Raw genomic sequence first — 15,441 nt, 5'->3', positions numbered from 1 at the left:
GATCCCATCCCTTCGACCCTAAGCAAGTGACTGACAGGTAGCTAGATATCTAGATGGTTATTTTATTGTCAAGGAGGGGGAGGCAGAGGGCATTGAGCAGACTGCACTCAGTTGGAATGGGTGGCCTGCAAATCGTAGTGCTCCAGCCCGGCCACCAGGGAGCCAGCCAGCTTGATGGTGGCAACCCAAGGCGGCTCGCTCAGGTGGTTGGTGGGCGTGCTCAGCCTAGGGGGAGGGTAGAATCAGCAGGGCATTGCCATGTGGCCAGGCCCTTAACCCTTATAGGTTTTACTTTCCCCATCTGTATGAGGGGCCATGTTTGAGCATCAAAACAGTCTAGGGCAAGGCTGTATCCATTCAAATTTAAAAGGGGAGCTAAGGGTTGCTGATTCTGTGTTCTGAGCATCCCCTCAACCTGTCCTGCCTCCACTGAACCCCAAGGGATCCAGAGCAGAGGGTCTGCCAGTGATTCAGAGTCTCAGGAACCAAGGTCAGATGGACCCTGATGACCAGATCCTGAGATTCAGTGTGTGTGTGTGTGTGTGTGTGTGTGTGTGTGTGTGTGTGTGTGTGTGTGTGTAGGGGGGGTGGAAGAGGTGTAACTGAAGGATGCACTCTGGATCTAAGGACTCAGGTGTAGCCTCTGCAGCACAAGGACTGGGGCATCATTGCCCTCTGGCTGCCAAAGCCTTGCCTCAGGAGAAGAGGCTGGAGGGGTCAGGAGTGCCAGGGGCTAGGCCAGGACTTTTCTGGAGGCATGCATTCCTCCCCTCTGCCCCTCTCCCTGAAAAGCTTGGGACATGGTCCTTCTTGGTGCCCTCAGGACAGGGTCAAGGCCTTGAATAGGATCAGGCCAGCTGGCACCAGCTTCCCTCCCTGATGGCTTCAGAAGGTCACAGGGGCAAGGGTCAGCTTGGAGATCTGGATACCAAGAGGTTGGGCCTAGGTGTTCCCTCTCCCTTGTCATGGGTCAGGATGGTGTCAAGTTTCTTCTAGCTCCCCAGGGGATTGGAACTCAGTTGGGTTTGAGATAACAGCCAAGGGAAGGGTAATGGTTCAGCTCGAGTCGGGACACCAAAGCTGAATGGGTCTCTCTCTATCCAGGAAAAGTCGGGTTCAGGACTTTTAAGAGGTATTCCCTCCCCTCCCTACACCCCGACGACCTTCCCTCACCAGGCAGATACGTTGCGTGGTAGACGGCGATGACGCAGCTGGTGGCGGCAGTAACACTTGCAGGGACAAGAGTTAAGCACCTGGAAGGGCGGCCAGTGGCGAGTGGTGCCCGTGTTAGCCATCCCTGCTGGAGGAGCCCCGCCGCCACCACCCCCTCCACCTCCGCTGTCAGTCACGGTGGCTGCAGAATGTTCCCGAGGACCATCTCCGGGGGCGCCCGCCGCGCGGGTCGCACCCCGGGCTGCGCGGGGACCCTTGTTCCTGCGCGTGCGGGCCTTGATGGGCGCGGGCGCAGGCAGCGTTGGCTCCGCTGTGGTGGGAGCTGGAGCCGGGGATGGGGCCAGGGCCGGGGCCTGGTCGGCAGCCAAGGCGAGGGGCAGAATGGGAGCCGGGGCGGGAGCCAGGGTCGACTCCAAGTGGCCCGGGACTGGGGTGGGAGGGCGGGCCACGGGCGGTGGCGTTGGCTGGAGCACCGGCGGCTGCGGTGTGGGCGGTGGCGCGGGAGGAGGCGTGGGTGGTGGCGTGGGCGGCGGCGGTGGCAGCAACTCCTGTGGGCCTGTTGGCCCGGGGCTCACAGGCTCGCCGTTGGTGGGCGCCGGGAAGATGAACATAGGCGGTGCCAGCAGGGCTGGTGCAGGCCTCCGGGACCCCGGACCCGGGTGCGTCTGCCCTGATGGAGGCGGTGGGGAGCCCCAGGGCCCTGAGAGCGTGGCCGCGCGCCGTCGGGGCGCCCCGACACTGCCGCCGGCTCCGTTGAAGCGGAAGTGGCGTTCAGGGCCATCGGGAGGGCTCGCCCAGTCGAATTTGGGCTTCGAGCTTGGAAAGGTGGTGTAGGGTGGCGGCGGAAGGGCCCTGGCATGGGACACAGGCGCCGAGGGGGGTCCAGAACACCCCTCGCCGTCTCCATCACCGCCTTCTGCTTCTTGAGACTCCCGAGGGACCTCTCCCGAGGGTCGAGAGGGCCCAGGAGCCAGGGACCCCTGCTTCAGGACTTCGGCGTAAGAGATGGAACCCGAGGCAGCGGAGAGGAGTCCTCCTCCTCCTCCTCCGCCTCCGCCCCCGAGCGAGGCTTTGACAGCTGAGGAACTCGACGCTGCCGCAGGGGCCGAAGGGGGCCCCGACTTGAAGGTGACTTTACAGAGCAGGCTCAGGCCAGACTCGGAGACCGCGGGCCGGGCCATTTCGCCCTCTCCTGCTTGGGGAGGTGCCCCTCTGCGGGCTCCCCTGGCCGTCTGGCCCTCGCTGCCGTACCCCACCTGGCTTTCTGTGGGGGTTGTGGCGGGTGTGGCCCGAGCAGGAGTGATTCTGTGGCCCGGGGGCTGCCGGTCGGAAGATGGCGGTGGCGGTGGCGGTGGCGGCGGCTTCCGCGGCGCCAAGAAGGGCGGAGTAGGGGGTGGGGCCCTCGGGAGAGAGTCGGGGTCCTCTCCAGTTCGTTGCCGGGGCGGCGGCGGCAGTGGACGAAGGCTCGGAGGATCGCCCTGGCCGCGATGGCTCGCCTCCAGCAAACCGCGGATCCGGGGCACCGGCGCCGGACTGCCCGTGGGTTTTCGCCACTTAGACGGCGCGGGCAGCAGGGTCCCCACGGGGGGCGGGGGTGGTGTGGAGACCGCGGCCGCAGCCGCCTCCTCTGAAAGGGGCGTCACTGGCGAGGGCAGTTCTAAGGTCAGGGGCAGGGGCGAGGGTGAGACCTGGGGCTCCGGGGGTACCAGGATTCCCGGGGGCGCGGAGCTGCCAGGGAACCAGACGCCCAGCCCTCGAGCCAGGCGCATGGCCGGGGAGGAGGGGGTCACCTCGGGCTCCACCGGGGACGTACGGCGGGAGTCAGAGGAGCGGTCCGAGGCCTGCTCTTTTCGGGAGCCTCCGCCCGCGGAAGGCTCCGACTGCACGTTCCCCATTTCTGAAGGAGGTCGGAGACTGTGATCGGAAAAACTTCCGCCAGTCAGTCCGCCCAAACTGTGGGGACTCTACGAGGCTGACTGTATTTGGTCGTACACGTCCGCGCCAGACCCTCCCCTGAGCTCCAAGATCCGTTCAGGTACTCGTCTGTCACTAGTCTCTGCTGCATTCCTGTTCTCTGACTCTCGAGGCTCAAGCCTTCTTCCCCATCGCCCATTCAGCTGCTGTCAGGCCTTCTCCCTCATGGCCCCATTCAGCTGCTATTCAGACACTTAGGCTCCATCCTCTTAGTGTACTCAGATTCGGTCCCTGTTCCCCCCACCCAACCCTCACCCCGGCTTGTCCCTCAGGTCACATCCCTACACTTTGGCCATGTCCCCGGTCTCCAGGCTCCAAGACACAGGTCTTGCCCGCTTTTCTGTCAGTCTGTCAGGCCACATCAGTGATGATGATGGTGCTCAGTAGCCTGCAAAGCCTGCAAGGAGTTCAAGCTTCTCTCCAGGCCTTCAAACCTGGCTCTGGAGACCCAAGCCCCGCCCATGCTCTCTGGTCCCGCCCCCGACTGTGTATCGGGCCTCATCAACCCCGCCCCGGCCTGGCCTCGCCTCCGCGGTATTCTTGTCTTACTAACCCTTCAGTCCTCACCTCTAACCCTCCGATCCCTCTCTCTGTGACGATCATTTGAGTCTCTCCCTCTTCCCAGGCTGCGGCAGATCTTCGGGTCTCACTCTTAAACTTTTACGGCTCCTGGTCTACCCGCCTCCTTCAACACTCAGGCCCCACCCCTTCCCCCAAGCTCCGCCCTGGCCCCGTCTTCGCCCAGAGGTTCCCACTCACCGACTCCTCCAGCCGACCAAAGTTCAGACCGCGGCCCCCTGGGCCCAGGGCAGGGTGGGGAACGGCCGTAGCAGAAAATAACCGAAAAGAACGGGGGTGAAGCGGGTGATGGCAAGTGGGCGAGACAGCGGGGGCGGACCCCGAGATCGAGGCCCCGCCCCCGGGCTCGAGGCCCCGCCCCCCTGTGAGCCAGCAAGGGGACGGCCCCTGACGAACCTGGATCTCCCTTTGAAATATTCCGCTGTCTTCCTCCCCGCCCCCAGACCTTGTGGCCCTAGGCCACACCCCTTTAGAACGTTGTCCTTAGCTCCTCCCCTTTATAAATGCTCCGCCCCTCTTCGTTATTCCCTCCCTCGAAGCCCCGCCCGTTACGGACACCGCTACGTAGCTCCTCCCTTTAGGCTCTCATGTGCTCCGCCCATAAGGCAATTTACTTCTAAACTCCGCCCTTTAAGGACCCCCACTGCATCTCTTCCCAAGACCCTCTCCTCCCTCAGGCCTGCCTAGAAGGCTCAACCACCGTGGACCCGCCCCTTCCATGACGCAAGTGCTTGTCCGCGCCCTCGGCGTCCTCAACGACTCTCCTTCCCAAGGCCCTCTGGCCCCGCCCCCTTGCGAAGGCTCCCTTCTCGCCCCACCCCTTTTCGATCCCTACCAGGTAGTCAGCCCCTCCCATTTAGAACCCAAAGAGCAGACCCTCACCTTTTTAGAACCCTGAGAACAGGCCATGTCCCGGACCCTTCCCCCCATCCTCAGGGATCAATGGCGCGGATGAGTGGGAAAGTGGGGTGATCTTCTCTGGATCCCGAGAAAATGGGGGCTGGGGGGCTGTTCGCTGGAGCCAGTGGCGGGCTCTAGGACCCAGCGGGCAAGTACGCCCGCCTCGCGCTTACCCCTCCCCCAAGCCGCCCCCTCCCCCTCACCCATCTTCCAGGTTCCCCCTCCCTCCCCCGTCGCCCCGGCTCCCGGTGCCCGTCTCTAGCGCCGCCGGAGCCAGCGAGGGAGCCGGAGCGAACAGGAGGAGGAGGAGGAGGAGGCCAAGTCGCCGCCGCTCGGAGCCCGGCCGGAGCCTCCCAGGCAGGTGCCAAGGGGGGCGAGGGGGCGGGGGCTGACAGACTGCCTGTCCCGGTGAGGGGGCGGCCAGGACCGCGCTGCTCCTCCTGCCCACCGGGGCGCCCCCCAGACCTAGGCTGGAAGGACAAGGGGTTGGGGGCCCCTAAACTGCGCGGCAGCCATTTGGGGTATCAGTCTCCATTTGGGGGCCTGGACTTCTCCGAAGACGCCCCATTCATAAAATTCCGAACTGGACCCCTACCATTGAGGAACTCTGGGGACCACTCCCCCAGGGAAACAGATGTGTGGGGAGCGTAGGGCATTCAGAAATCCCCGCGTCCCATCCCAGCTAGGCCCTGGGGGACCCCTGCCCTCTTTCTCTGCTTCACCTGTTGTCGGGGGAGGCGGGCGGACAAAGGAAGCAGCATCACGTGACTGCTCATTCACAAAATCCCATCCCATTGAGAAAAGGGGGCTGGGGGCGCTGCGACCGCCCCTTACCCTCCCGAAGGGCTGGGGAAAACCGGCAGCCTGCAGGTGGGGGAAGGGGCTAGAGCTCGCTGCCTGGGTCCCTAAGGTTCAGACGCCAGGGTCCCTGCGCTAGGTGGTAGTGAGGGGCTGGACGCTGATCACGATTACTGGGCGGAGGGCTACGTCCCCTGAGCTGGGGGGCGGGGTAAGATGGTTCTGAAGGATGCTGGGGCGGGGAGGGGGAGGAGGAGGGATCAATTCTCCACCTCCCCTCAGTCTCTCTCCCTTGCCTTCCATGGGCTGGGACCTGAGGGAGCAGGCTTGATTTTTGTGAATGAAATGCACTCTGGTTGTGTCTCGGTCGTCCGTTTCTGGCTTCCTCTGCCTCCATCTCCCTTTCGGCCTCTCTCTGGCCATTTCTGGTTCTCTCCCTGCTCCCTGCCCATCTCCCGTTGCTGGGTGACTCAGTGAGCTTTGCATCCGGTCTCATTCATAAATCCGGGAAGGGGTGGGGGGAAGAGAGCCTGGGTTTCTCACCCAGCCAGTGGCCTGGGCGGCCGAGTGTGGAGGCAGTGTAGGGGGATCTGGAGCTGAGTTGATGGGCTCTAAGAAAATACATATGCGCAGGCACCCAGCTGTGAGGGGGAATGATGGGTGGGGCTGTGGGAATGTGCTGAGGGATGAGAAGGAGACTGGGTTGATAGGGGAAGAGCAGGGAGGGGGAAGGGAAGTGGAAAACTGGGGCTGTGGGGGTCAGGATGGGAACGATGGGGAAAGGGACGAAGGTGGGTGCGGAGAGAAAAGGTGGATACGGAGAAGGTAAGCATGGGAGAAAAGAGGTGGCATGACGAAGAAAGAAGCCATGCTGGAAGAAGGTGGGCATTGGGGGTGGGGGGAGAGGCAGGTATGTAAGGGAAGGTGAGAATCGGGGCCTGACGGTGCAGTGGATCCAGATGTGAGGGAAGAAGAGGGAGATGAGGCTTGGGGCGAACGCTGAATGGCAGAGCAGGATCGGAGCTCACTGACTTTGTCCCTGTCTCCCCACCTCCTGCAGGTACATGGTTCAGGTCCGAGCCGTGGTGATGGCCCGAGATGACTCCAGTGGGGGCTGGCTGCCTGTGGGGGGCGGGGGCCTCAGCCAGGTGAGCGTTTGTCGGGTCCGAGGGGCCAGGCCCGAGGGGGGGGCCCGCCAGGGGCACTACGTCATCCACGGGGAGCGCCTTCGGGACCAGAAAGTGAGCCACCCCGGGGCGTGGGGGTAGGGTGGGGGCATGGGGACGTGAGGGGATGGGGCTGGGAGCGCAGAGGTGAGGTGAGGTCGTCTCCCAGCCCAGAATCAACCTGGGGTGTGGGATGTGGTTTGGAAGTGAATAGCCGTCTTTGGATAAGGACTGGGAGTTTGGGGAATATCTGGGGTATTCGGCAGGTCCTGTCCACTGCCGTTGCCTGGAGGGCTATCACAGCAGCCTCCTCACTGGCCTTGCCCTGCTCCTGCTCTCTCCCTCAACCGCAGTCTGTTCCACGGGGGCCCTGCTGACCCCTGACTCAGAACCCTCCTGTGGCTCCATCTTGCTCAGAGATCCTTGCCAGGAGGCCCTACACCACTGGCCCCTGTCTGCTCTAAGTATACGGAGGCATTTGGTGGGGAACCATCTGGAAGCGTCAAATGGGGTTTCCAGTCCTATATGTGGGTTCAGCAGGAGTATCCTGGGCTGTCTGGCATGAGCTGGAAGGACACTGTCAAAGTTTCAGCTGGGGATGTGGCAGAAAGACGTGGATTGTTTGAAAAGGCTTGGGGGATGGGTTGCATCTCAGAGCCGAGGTCAGAAGGAACAACGTAGGGGGATTTGAAATGGTGTGAAGGAATACAGTGACGTTGGGCCAGGATATGAGGAAACATCTAGGGCGTTGACCAGCATCTGAGGGGGAAATCTATGGGAGTTTGATAAGAATTTGGGGGTGGTGTTTTGGGAGATTATTGGGGCATCAGAAGGAGATTAATAGTAATACCTTGAGATGTTCAGCAATGTTTGGGGGGGTGTTATTGAGTCAGAAGGAGGGATGCTGGGTTATCAGAAGGGGCTACTAGGAAAAGGAAAATGTGGAGACCAAGGGCTTGGGGGAAATATTGGAGCATCAGAGGTGTGCTCAATAAAATTGGGGAGTGGTGTTGGGGTGTCGATCAGGGTTCAAGGGTACACCTAGGGTTGAGAAACGAAGTTTGTGGGATGCTTAGGTATGCAGATAGACTGAGGGTTAAGAGGAAGACACGGGCATGTCTGGAAGGGGGTGTCTGACCTGCCCCCTCCCTGCCCCCTCAGACCACCTTGGAGTGTACCCTGAGGCCAGGCTTGGTTTACAACAAGGTGAACCCCATCTTCCATCACTGGAGCCTGGGCGACTGCAAGTTTGGGCTGACGTTTCAGAGTCCCGCAGAAGCGGACGAGTTCCAGAAGAGCCTGCTGGCTGCACTGGCTGCACTGGGGCGAGGTGAGCGGTGCAGGCTGTGGCACTGGAGGATGGGGTGGAGGGGTGGGAGAATCTGGAGCCTGGCCTGGGGAGCTCACTGTCTGCCTCTCTCCTTGCCCCAGGCTCGCTCACCCCCTCTTCCTCCTCCTCTTCCTCCTCCCCTTCCCAGGACACCGCAGAGACTCCCTGCCCTCTGACGGTGAGTCTCCTCCAGGACACGGCTCTGCTGGGGGTGCCGGGGGGCTGTCTCTATCCTACAAACATTCTTGAGCATCTCTGTATATCAGGCACCATGCCACATGCGGGGGACACAAATCTGGGCCCGGACTGTTAGTGTCAACTTAATGCCAGCTATCCTTGTTTTCCCATTCTGTCGTGGGTCACACATTCATTCAAGGGTATTTATTGAGCACCTTCAGTAAGTAGTGTTTTAGGCACTGGGGATACATCAGTGAACAAAACAAAGTCCCTTTCCTCATGGAGCTTCTATTCTACTGTGGAAAGGCAGAAATTTTTTTTAAAAATTTACTTTAGAGCGAGTGAGAGAGAGAGAGAGAGAGAGAGAGAGCATACACGCGTGAGCGGGGGAGAGGGGCAGAGGGAGAAAGAGAGAGAATCTTAAGCAGGCCCCACACTCAGTGCAGAGCCCCACGCGGGACTCAATCTCATGACCCTGGGATCATGACCCGAACCGAAATAAAAAGTCAAATGCTCCACCGACTGAGACACCCAGGCGCCCCAAGGCAGAAACTTTTTTTTTTTTTTTTTTTTTTTAAAGATAAACTATCTTTTACAGTGAACAAATTAATGACAAGTCCAGCCTTCTAGTTATTCAGGGTATAATCCTTGAACTCATCCCTGACTTTTCTCCTTTTTATGCCCCTCATCCAATCTGTCATCAAATATTGGCCTCCCTTTCAAAATGATTAGAATTTGAATGTCCAGCCTCACCCTCCAGCTGCAGCATTCCCACCAGCTTCCTATTGCCAACTGCCCCCCTCCTCTTCCCTACTGCCTGGAAGTTCCCCCCACACGGCCAGAGAGACGCTATTGATATCTGAGTCAGATCATGGCCATTCCTCTACTCAGACCCCTTCCAGGGCTCCATCTCACTCAGGGTAAAGGACAAAGCATATAAGATCCCATAGCATCCGGCCTCCTATCCTCCGTTTTGCTCACTCTGTTCCAGCCACACTAGCCTCCTCACTGTTACTCCTACACAGCAGACACGTTCCTGTCTCGGGGTCTTTGCACCGCTGTTCCTTCTGTCTTGGAATACTCTTCCCCAAATTTCCACATGGCTCGTCCCCTTATTTCCTTCAGGGTTTTATACACATATCACCTTTCCTGAGTAAGCTGTTTAAAGATCGCGTCTTCCAATGCTCCTTATCCTGTTCTAATTTTTTCCCCCACCTTCTAGATATTTCCCCTATTTCCTTTCTAAATAGACAATTTTCTTACCTGTTAGCGCATTGCCTGTCTCCTGTGCTAGAATGCCAGCTCCAGGAGGCAAAGATCTTTTGTTGCTTTCTTGCTGCGTCTCCAATGCCTAAAACAGTGCCTGGTATACAGTAAGTGTTCAGTAAATATGTGTCGAATAAATTTATTGAATGAATAAATGCACATAATGTCAGACGCGATTTGGCATTTGCTGGGAACAGTGGGAGTTGCTGAGACTTAGGAGAACAAAACTGGTCCCCGGGGCAGAAGAGCCGGAGTCCCAGGGTCAGGGGAAGATGTGGGTGGGGCCACCCAAATCACGCAGACAGTTCCCACGTACTGAGTGCTCGCTGTACTTTCCACGCCCCGTCTTACGTCCTCACAGTGGCCTTTGTGAGCCTGGCATGTCATGGGTGCTCAATGAATGTTTACTGAAGCTAGTAATGGATGAAGTCAGAATGATCCCCGAGCTACAGAAAAGAGTCCGAGGTCTGAGAAGTGACGTTTCCGTTTGTAAGGGACGGTTGGTTTGGGTGAGGAAGGAGAACATTCCTGGTGGGTGACGCTGCCCCCGTAAAGGTGTGGTGGTGGGAATGAGGCAGGAAGGTGGCTGGCTGGCCAAGGGAGAGGGGTTCTGGGAAGGGAGGATATTTTGATGTTCTATAGGTTGGTGAGCTGAGCAGATAAGAAGAGGGGGTCAAATAACAATAACCGTTTCCAGTCTCCCCATACTTCAGGCATCCTCATGCCCTTTACAGTGGGCCCTAACCACATCCTTATGAATAGACACTATTATGATCCCCATTTTGCAGAGAAGGAAACTGAGGCTCAAAGAGATGAGCTCACTTGCCGGAGGTCACACAACCAGTCAGTGGCAGAGCCGGGGCTTGAACCGAGGCCTGTCTGGCCGCAGAGCCCTCGCTCGCCACGGGAGGGGGTCTATGTGAGGGCATCGGCTGTGCCGGGGGTTCGGCTCTGAGGCCGCCAATCTCCTCCAGTCCCATGTGGACAGCGAGTCCTCCTCCAGTCACAGCCACCAGGAGACGCCTCCCACCGCCGCGGCGGCCACTATCATCACTGTGGAGTCAGCTTCTGGCTTCGGGCCGGCCACGTCCCCCCAGCGCCGGCGCTCCTCCGCTCAGGTGCGACCTCTGACCTCCAGCAGAAGTCTGGGGCTCCGGGTGAAGTGGGACAGGGTGCTGGGCCCCGAGGTAGGCGGGAGCTGAGACCCCCAGAAGGGCAAGAAAGCCACAAACAGATCCTGGGGGCCGGCTGACTTGAATTGATGGCAGTCGTGGTGGGAGGGTGCTTGGAGACTTCGGTCCTTCCGAGGGTTGGGTGAGGGCTTCCCGTGTCTCCTGCGCTCTTGAAGATTTTGGAAAGTTCTGAGTTCTGAACTCAAGGGTTTGGGGGACGGCTGGGACAGTTCTTCGAGTATATGAGGGAGTTTTTTGTACTCATGGAAGGAATTCTTTAGACTGCTTAATTTGTTAGGAGGGCCATGGTATCCAAGGAGGTTAAAGCTCCCTGGGGACCAGATTCCTGTGTCCTGAAGGAGGAGATGGCTGGGGGTCCAGAGCTCCCAGATCTGGGAGCTGGGACTTCCTGAGTCTTGAGAAAGGACAGGCCTGGGAGCCTGGACCACTGGGTCCTTAAGGTGCGGGCTTGGTGCCTTTGGTCTGTTCTTTGATATCCTCTGTCCCCTGTGAGAGGAGTGGGCTGAGGGCTTGGAAGTCTGAGTGCCGGACCCACACACTCAGGATCCCAGGACAGCCTCCTAGGATGAATGAGGCCTGAGGCGGGGGTCTTTGGATTCTCAAGTCTTCTGCGACTGGGATGGATTGTGGTGGAGTGTGGGGGTCACAGATCCTGCTAACCTGTTCTCCTGTCCCTTCGTCCCGCAGAGCTACCCTCCGCTCCTACCGTTCACGGGGATTCCGGAGCCCTCAGAGCCCCTGGCCGGGGTAGGGGGCCCGGGCTGGGGCGGCCGTGGCTATGAGGATTATCGGCGCGCTGGGCCGCCCGCACCCCTCGCCCTGTCCACCTGCGTCGTGCGCTTCGCCAAGACCGGCGCGTTGAGGGGTGCAGCCCTGGGGCCTCCCACCGCGCTACCCGCCCCTCTCGCCGAGGCTGCGCCCCCAGCGCCCCCGGCTCGCCCGCCACCCGGCCCCGGCCCTGCGCCTGCGCCGGCCAAGGCCTCCCCGGAGGCAGAGGAGGCGGCGCGCTGCGTGCACTGCCGTGCGCTCTTCCGCCGCCGAGCTGACGGGCGTGGTGGCCGCTGCGCGGAGGCCCCGGACCCGGGTCGCCTGCTGGTGCGCCGGCTCAGTTGCCTGTGGTGCGCCGAGAGCTTGCTCTACCACTGCCTGTCAGACGCCGAGGGCGACTTCTCGGACCCGTGCGCCTGCGAGCCGGGCCACCCGCGTCCCGCCGCGCGCTGGGCCGCGCTGGCCGCCCTCTCCCTGGCGGTGCCCTGCCTCTGCTGCTATGCGCCCCTGCGCGCATGCCACTGGGTCGCGGCACGATGTGGCTGCGCTGGCTGCGGGGGTCGCCACGAGGAGGCGGCGCGGTGAGGACGGCCTGGTGGGTCCAGTAGCTGCACCGAGGACCCAAAATTGAGGGTCCAGGACCCTGGACTCTGTTCGGACCCCAAACCCAAACCTAGGCACACCCGGAACTTGGAGCTTGAGTTTGGATTGAGAGACCCCAGACCTGGAACCTGGACCCCAAATCTAGGACTGAGAGACCCCAGACCCAGCTTCATTGGGATGTCTGTCCAAGAGGTCCCAGGCATCCTGAGTTCTGGTGTCCCCATCCTGCCGCCATCCCCTCCCTGACCTAGACTGAGGAGACTCCAGGCATCCCCCAGACTCTACACCTCGGGCAGGCTGGGGAGCATCTGTATCCCTGAGAGATGCAGGGCCCTGAACCCCAACTCCCTGTTCAAATAACCAACCCAGACCCTATCATGCCCGACGCCATGAACCCTCAGATTACAGCCCCGGAGTTAGTCAGGAGTTACCAGTACCCGACCCTGCCTGTATACGATTCCTCCCAGATCTTGAGACCATAGAACCCAGATTCACCCCAGATGGTCACCGAATGCTCACCTAAAACTTGGGGCACCCATATCTGAGATGTTCTTGTAGCCTCCAGGACCCCTGAGACACCAAACTCTCTTACAATGCCCTGAGTCGTTCGATATGCCCAAACAGATGTTCTCTGACCAAGATGACTTGGGAGACCCATCTCAGAGTCTCTCCCATTCCCCCCAACCAAGATCCAGATGTCAGACTCCAAGATGCTCTGGGAGCCAAGGACCAAAGACCTCTGTAGACCCACCCACCCCAAGGCAGTGTTCCCAGGAGCTTTGGATCTCCTATATGGGACTCTGATGTGCCTCGTACTCCCCTATGTAGTACTGAAGGCCACCAACACCTTGGGGCCCAAGACACTGGTCCCAAGTCCTCGGATAACCCTTTTTCAAAACCCATTAGACTTGGATTTCAAGCCCCATAAGAGTCTGGAATCTTTGGCTGCTTTGTATCCACAGATCCTCAATTCCCTAAAGGCTGGAAGCCCAGCTCCCAGAAGATGGGATGTTCATGGCAACCCAGACCTCTGACCCCTTGGCCCCCAGCCCCTGAGCAACCCCAAGGTGCTTTGGGAGCACTGGTCCCAAGACCCCAAGGTGCCATTGATACCCCAAATTCAGGGCTCAAGCCTACACAACATTGGGATTGTCCCTGCTCAAGACCTTGGTCTCTCCATACCAGAGACAGAACTGAAGTGCCCCAGGGCCATAGCACCTTCAGATCCCAGATTTCTTTGGACTCAAGCCTCTTAAGCCTGATATTCCCCAAGACCTGCTGCCCTTGAATCCTGATGTCTATAAGCCCCTGAAACCCCAAGGTCCCAGACCTCTGAATTCAAGTCCTAAGGATCCCAGCCCAAGCCCCCAGCATCTCACAGAACTACCCTTTTACTAGGGTAAAAAACAAACATTTTGAGCTCATGTTTCTGAATTCCAGAACTACCCCAGAGCTCCCCCACTCCCATCTTTAGGACCTAGCATTGCCATAGATGATTGTGCAAGCTGTTCACTAATCAAAGCCACACAGTCAAGGTGGGGGTGTGGCTGGAATTCACACTGCACTCTGCTGGCTACACTGTGCACGAAGTCACTTTTTAGGCTAGCTATGGATCTACACACACACACACACACACACACACACACACACACACACACGCATGCACACCCCTTGCACTCAGCCCCAAGCCCGACCTTGAGCCCAAGTCCTAGTCCAAACTTCTTCTGTTCTGCCCTGTTAACCCCTTCCCTTCCATCTCAGAGTTGGGGATTGCTTTGCGAAGTTTGAAAGCCTATTTCTTGGCCCTCTGTGATCCCTCTTCTGGGCAAGGGGGATGTCACAGTCTCTCTCCAGAGTGGGATGGGACTTCCAGGGTACCTCAGATCTGATGGCCTGAATGGGAGGATCAAGGTCTTGGAGCAAGACAATCTCAATGCTCTGTGGGCTTGGGACCTGCATCTGGTCCCAAGCATCTGGAAATGTGCACTTACCTTTCTTCATTACCCAGACTTGGATGACCTTGTAGGAGTTCAAGGGATAGGTCAAGGGGGTCAGAGGGCTAGATCCTTCTGTCACTTCCTTTAAATTATTAACTATTTATTACATCCGGAACCTGTGAGATTCAGCTCTCCCAACCAGACCCTGGGATGGGTGAGAGAATAGGGGGATGTCCCTCCCATCCCCACTCTGCCCAGCTCTCATCACTGTCAGACCCACCAGAGCTGAGGGCGGAGGGACCGGGGGCTGGGGCAGCCTGGGTCCCCATCCCCCTCTCTGTGCCTCGGTCTCCTCCCTTCCGTGGTGGGCGGGGGGAAGCTCCATTCTTAACCTACCTCGTTTTGGGGAGGGGTGGGACGGGGACCAGAGTGCTGTAAGGTGCTGTGGGATCTGCGGATGAAGCGGTGGGAGCCGGGGAAGGTTCCCCCGGCCCCCACCTCCCAGCACCGCCTCTCCCAGGTCTCCCGGTCCTGCTCCCTGCTGATACCCACCTCTGATCCATGATTCCTCTTCATCACCCCCAAATCAGGGGTGCGTGGAGGGCTGACCCTGGGAGCCAGGAAGACCTCAGACCCTGGAGCCCCCAGGCCCAATTTCCCAGCTGCCTGCCCCTCAGATTGGATGCTTGGCCCCCAGATTTGGGGGAGGCACCCCGACATTTATCTTCCTGATCTCGATTCCAAGCCAGTCTGTGACCTCAATATTGTTATCAGTGCAGGCTGCAGTGGTGGGGGAGGATGGGGGCCAAAGACCCAGCCTTGTCATTGGGGAGGGGGCATGAAATATTCGCTCCAAGAAACGTCTGTGACAAAGTCTCAGCCTGTGTCCTTTATTTGCATTGATACACCCCATCCATCACCTTCCTGAACACCAAGCCAGTCTCCTACCCAATTCCTCCTTTCTTCACTTCCTTTAGTCCCAGGCAGGCCCTCCGGCTGAGTTGCACACATTCAGTCACTCAGGTACATTTACTGTACACCCATTATATGCCAGGCCCTGTCCTAGGCACTGAGGATGAAGCAGTGAACAGAACAGACAAAACCCCTTTCCCACGAGAAGCTTCTGAATTTTATCGTGAAGGAGACAGTAAATGACATGTTCGAAATGATGTGTAGTATAGAGAAGAATAAAGTGGAGAGGGGGATACAGTCATTTTTAGCCAGGGTGGTCAGGGATGCCTCACTGAGGAGCTGACATCTGGACAAAGCCTCAAAGGTGATGGAGTCCTGCGGACGTCTGCAGGGACATTCTAGGTAAAGGGGAACTGTTCCCTGCAAAGCCCTGGGGGAGGAGCATGTCTGGTAAGTCTGAGGGACATCGGGGAGTGAGTTTCTGGGGGGGAGGAAGCAAGGAGGAAGATACTTCAGGGATGAGGGCAGACCTGTGCGGGTCCTTGCAAGCCATCGCATGGACTTTGGTGTTCACCCTGAATGTGATGGGAGATACAGGAAGGCTCCAAGCATGGGAGGGATGTGACCCGACTCAGGTGTTTACACGTTCCCCCTGGCCGCCTGCG

At 59.0% G+C, this 15,441-nt stretch overlaps 2 protein-coding genes across 10 annotated transcripts; one reads left to right on the top strand and one right to left on the bottom strand.

Annotated features, from left to right (window-relative positions):
- Positions 1-42: 42 nt before the first annotated feature.
- On the bottom strand, positions 43-4,005 carry GGN (gametogenetin). Of its 3 annotated transcripts, XM_045442456.1 has the most exons (4): positions 3,715-3,828; positions 2,987-3,087; positions 1,174-2,830; positions 43-225 (listed from the first exon to the last, which is right to left on the bottom strand). In XM_045442456.1, exons 2-4 carry the CDS (start codon positions 3,066-3,068, stop codon positions 108-110), a joined length of 1,857 nt encoding a protein of 618 aa, XP_045298412.1. In that variant the 5' UTR covers positions 3,069-3,087; positions 3,715-3,828; the 3' UTR covers positions 43-107. The 3 variants fall into 3 exon arrangements, with proteins under 3 accessions (XP_045298412.1, XP_045298411.1, XP_045298410.1); XM_045442455.1 differs by lacking the exon at positions 3,715-3,828 and adding an exon at positions 3,907-4,005 and having other exon boundaries at positions 1,174-3,087; XM_045442454.1 differs by having other exon boundaries at positions 1,174-3,087.
- Positions 4,006-4,580: 575 nt separating this feature from the next.
- SPRED3 (sprouty related EVH1 domain containing 3) lies at positions 4,581-13,388 on the top strand. 7 transcript variants are annotated; one of them, XM_045442463.1, is made up of 6 exons: positions 4,581-4,983; positions 6,485-6,665; positions 7,752-7,920; positions 8,022-8,098; positions 10,338-10,481; positions 11,244-13,388. In XM_045442463.1, exons 2-6 carry the CDS (start codon positions 6,489-6,491, stop codon positions 11,907-11,909), a joined length of 1,233 nt encoding a protein of 410 aa, XP_045298419.1. In that variant the 5' UTR covers positions 4,581-4,983; positions 6,485-6,488; the 3' UTR covers positions 11,910-13,388. The 7 variants fall into 7 exon arrangements, with proteins under 7 accessions (XP_045298419.1, XP_045298420.1, XP_045298422.1 ...); XM_045442464.1 differs by having other exon boundaries at positions 4,581-4,987; XM_045442466.1 differs by having other exon boundaries at positions 4,890-4,983; positions 6,485-6,572.
- Positions 13,389-15,441: the final 2,053 nt, after the last annotated feature.

Source organism: Leopardus geoffroyi, chromosome E2 (genome assembly GCF_018350155.1).
Source record: "Leopardus geoffroyi isolate Oge1 chromosome E2, O.geoffroyi_Oge1_pat1.0, whole genome shotgun sequence".
In the NCBI taxonomy this organism is placed as follows: domain Eukaryota; kingdom Metazoa; phylum Chordata; class Mammalia; order Carnivora; family Felidae; genus Leopardus; species Leopardus geoffroyi.
The sequence above is the reverse complement of the archived record's forward strand: the minus strand, read 5'-3'. Positions and strand labels throughout refer to the sequence as shown.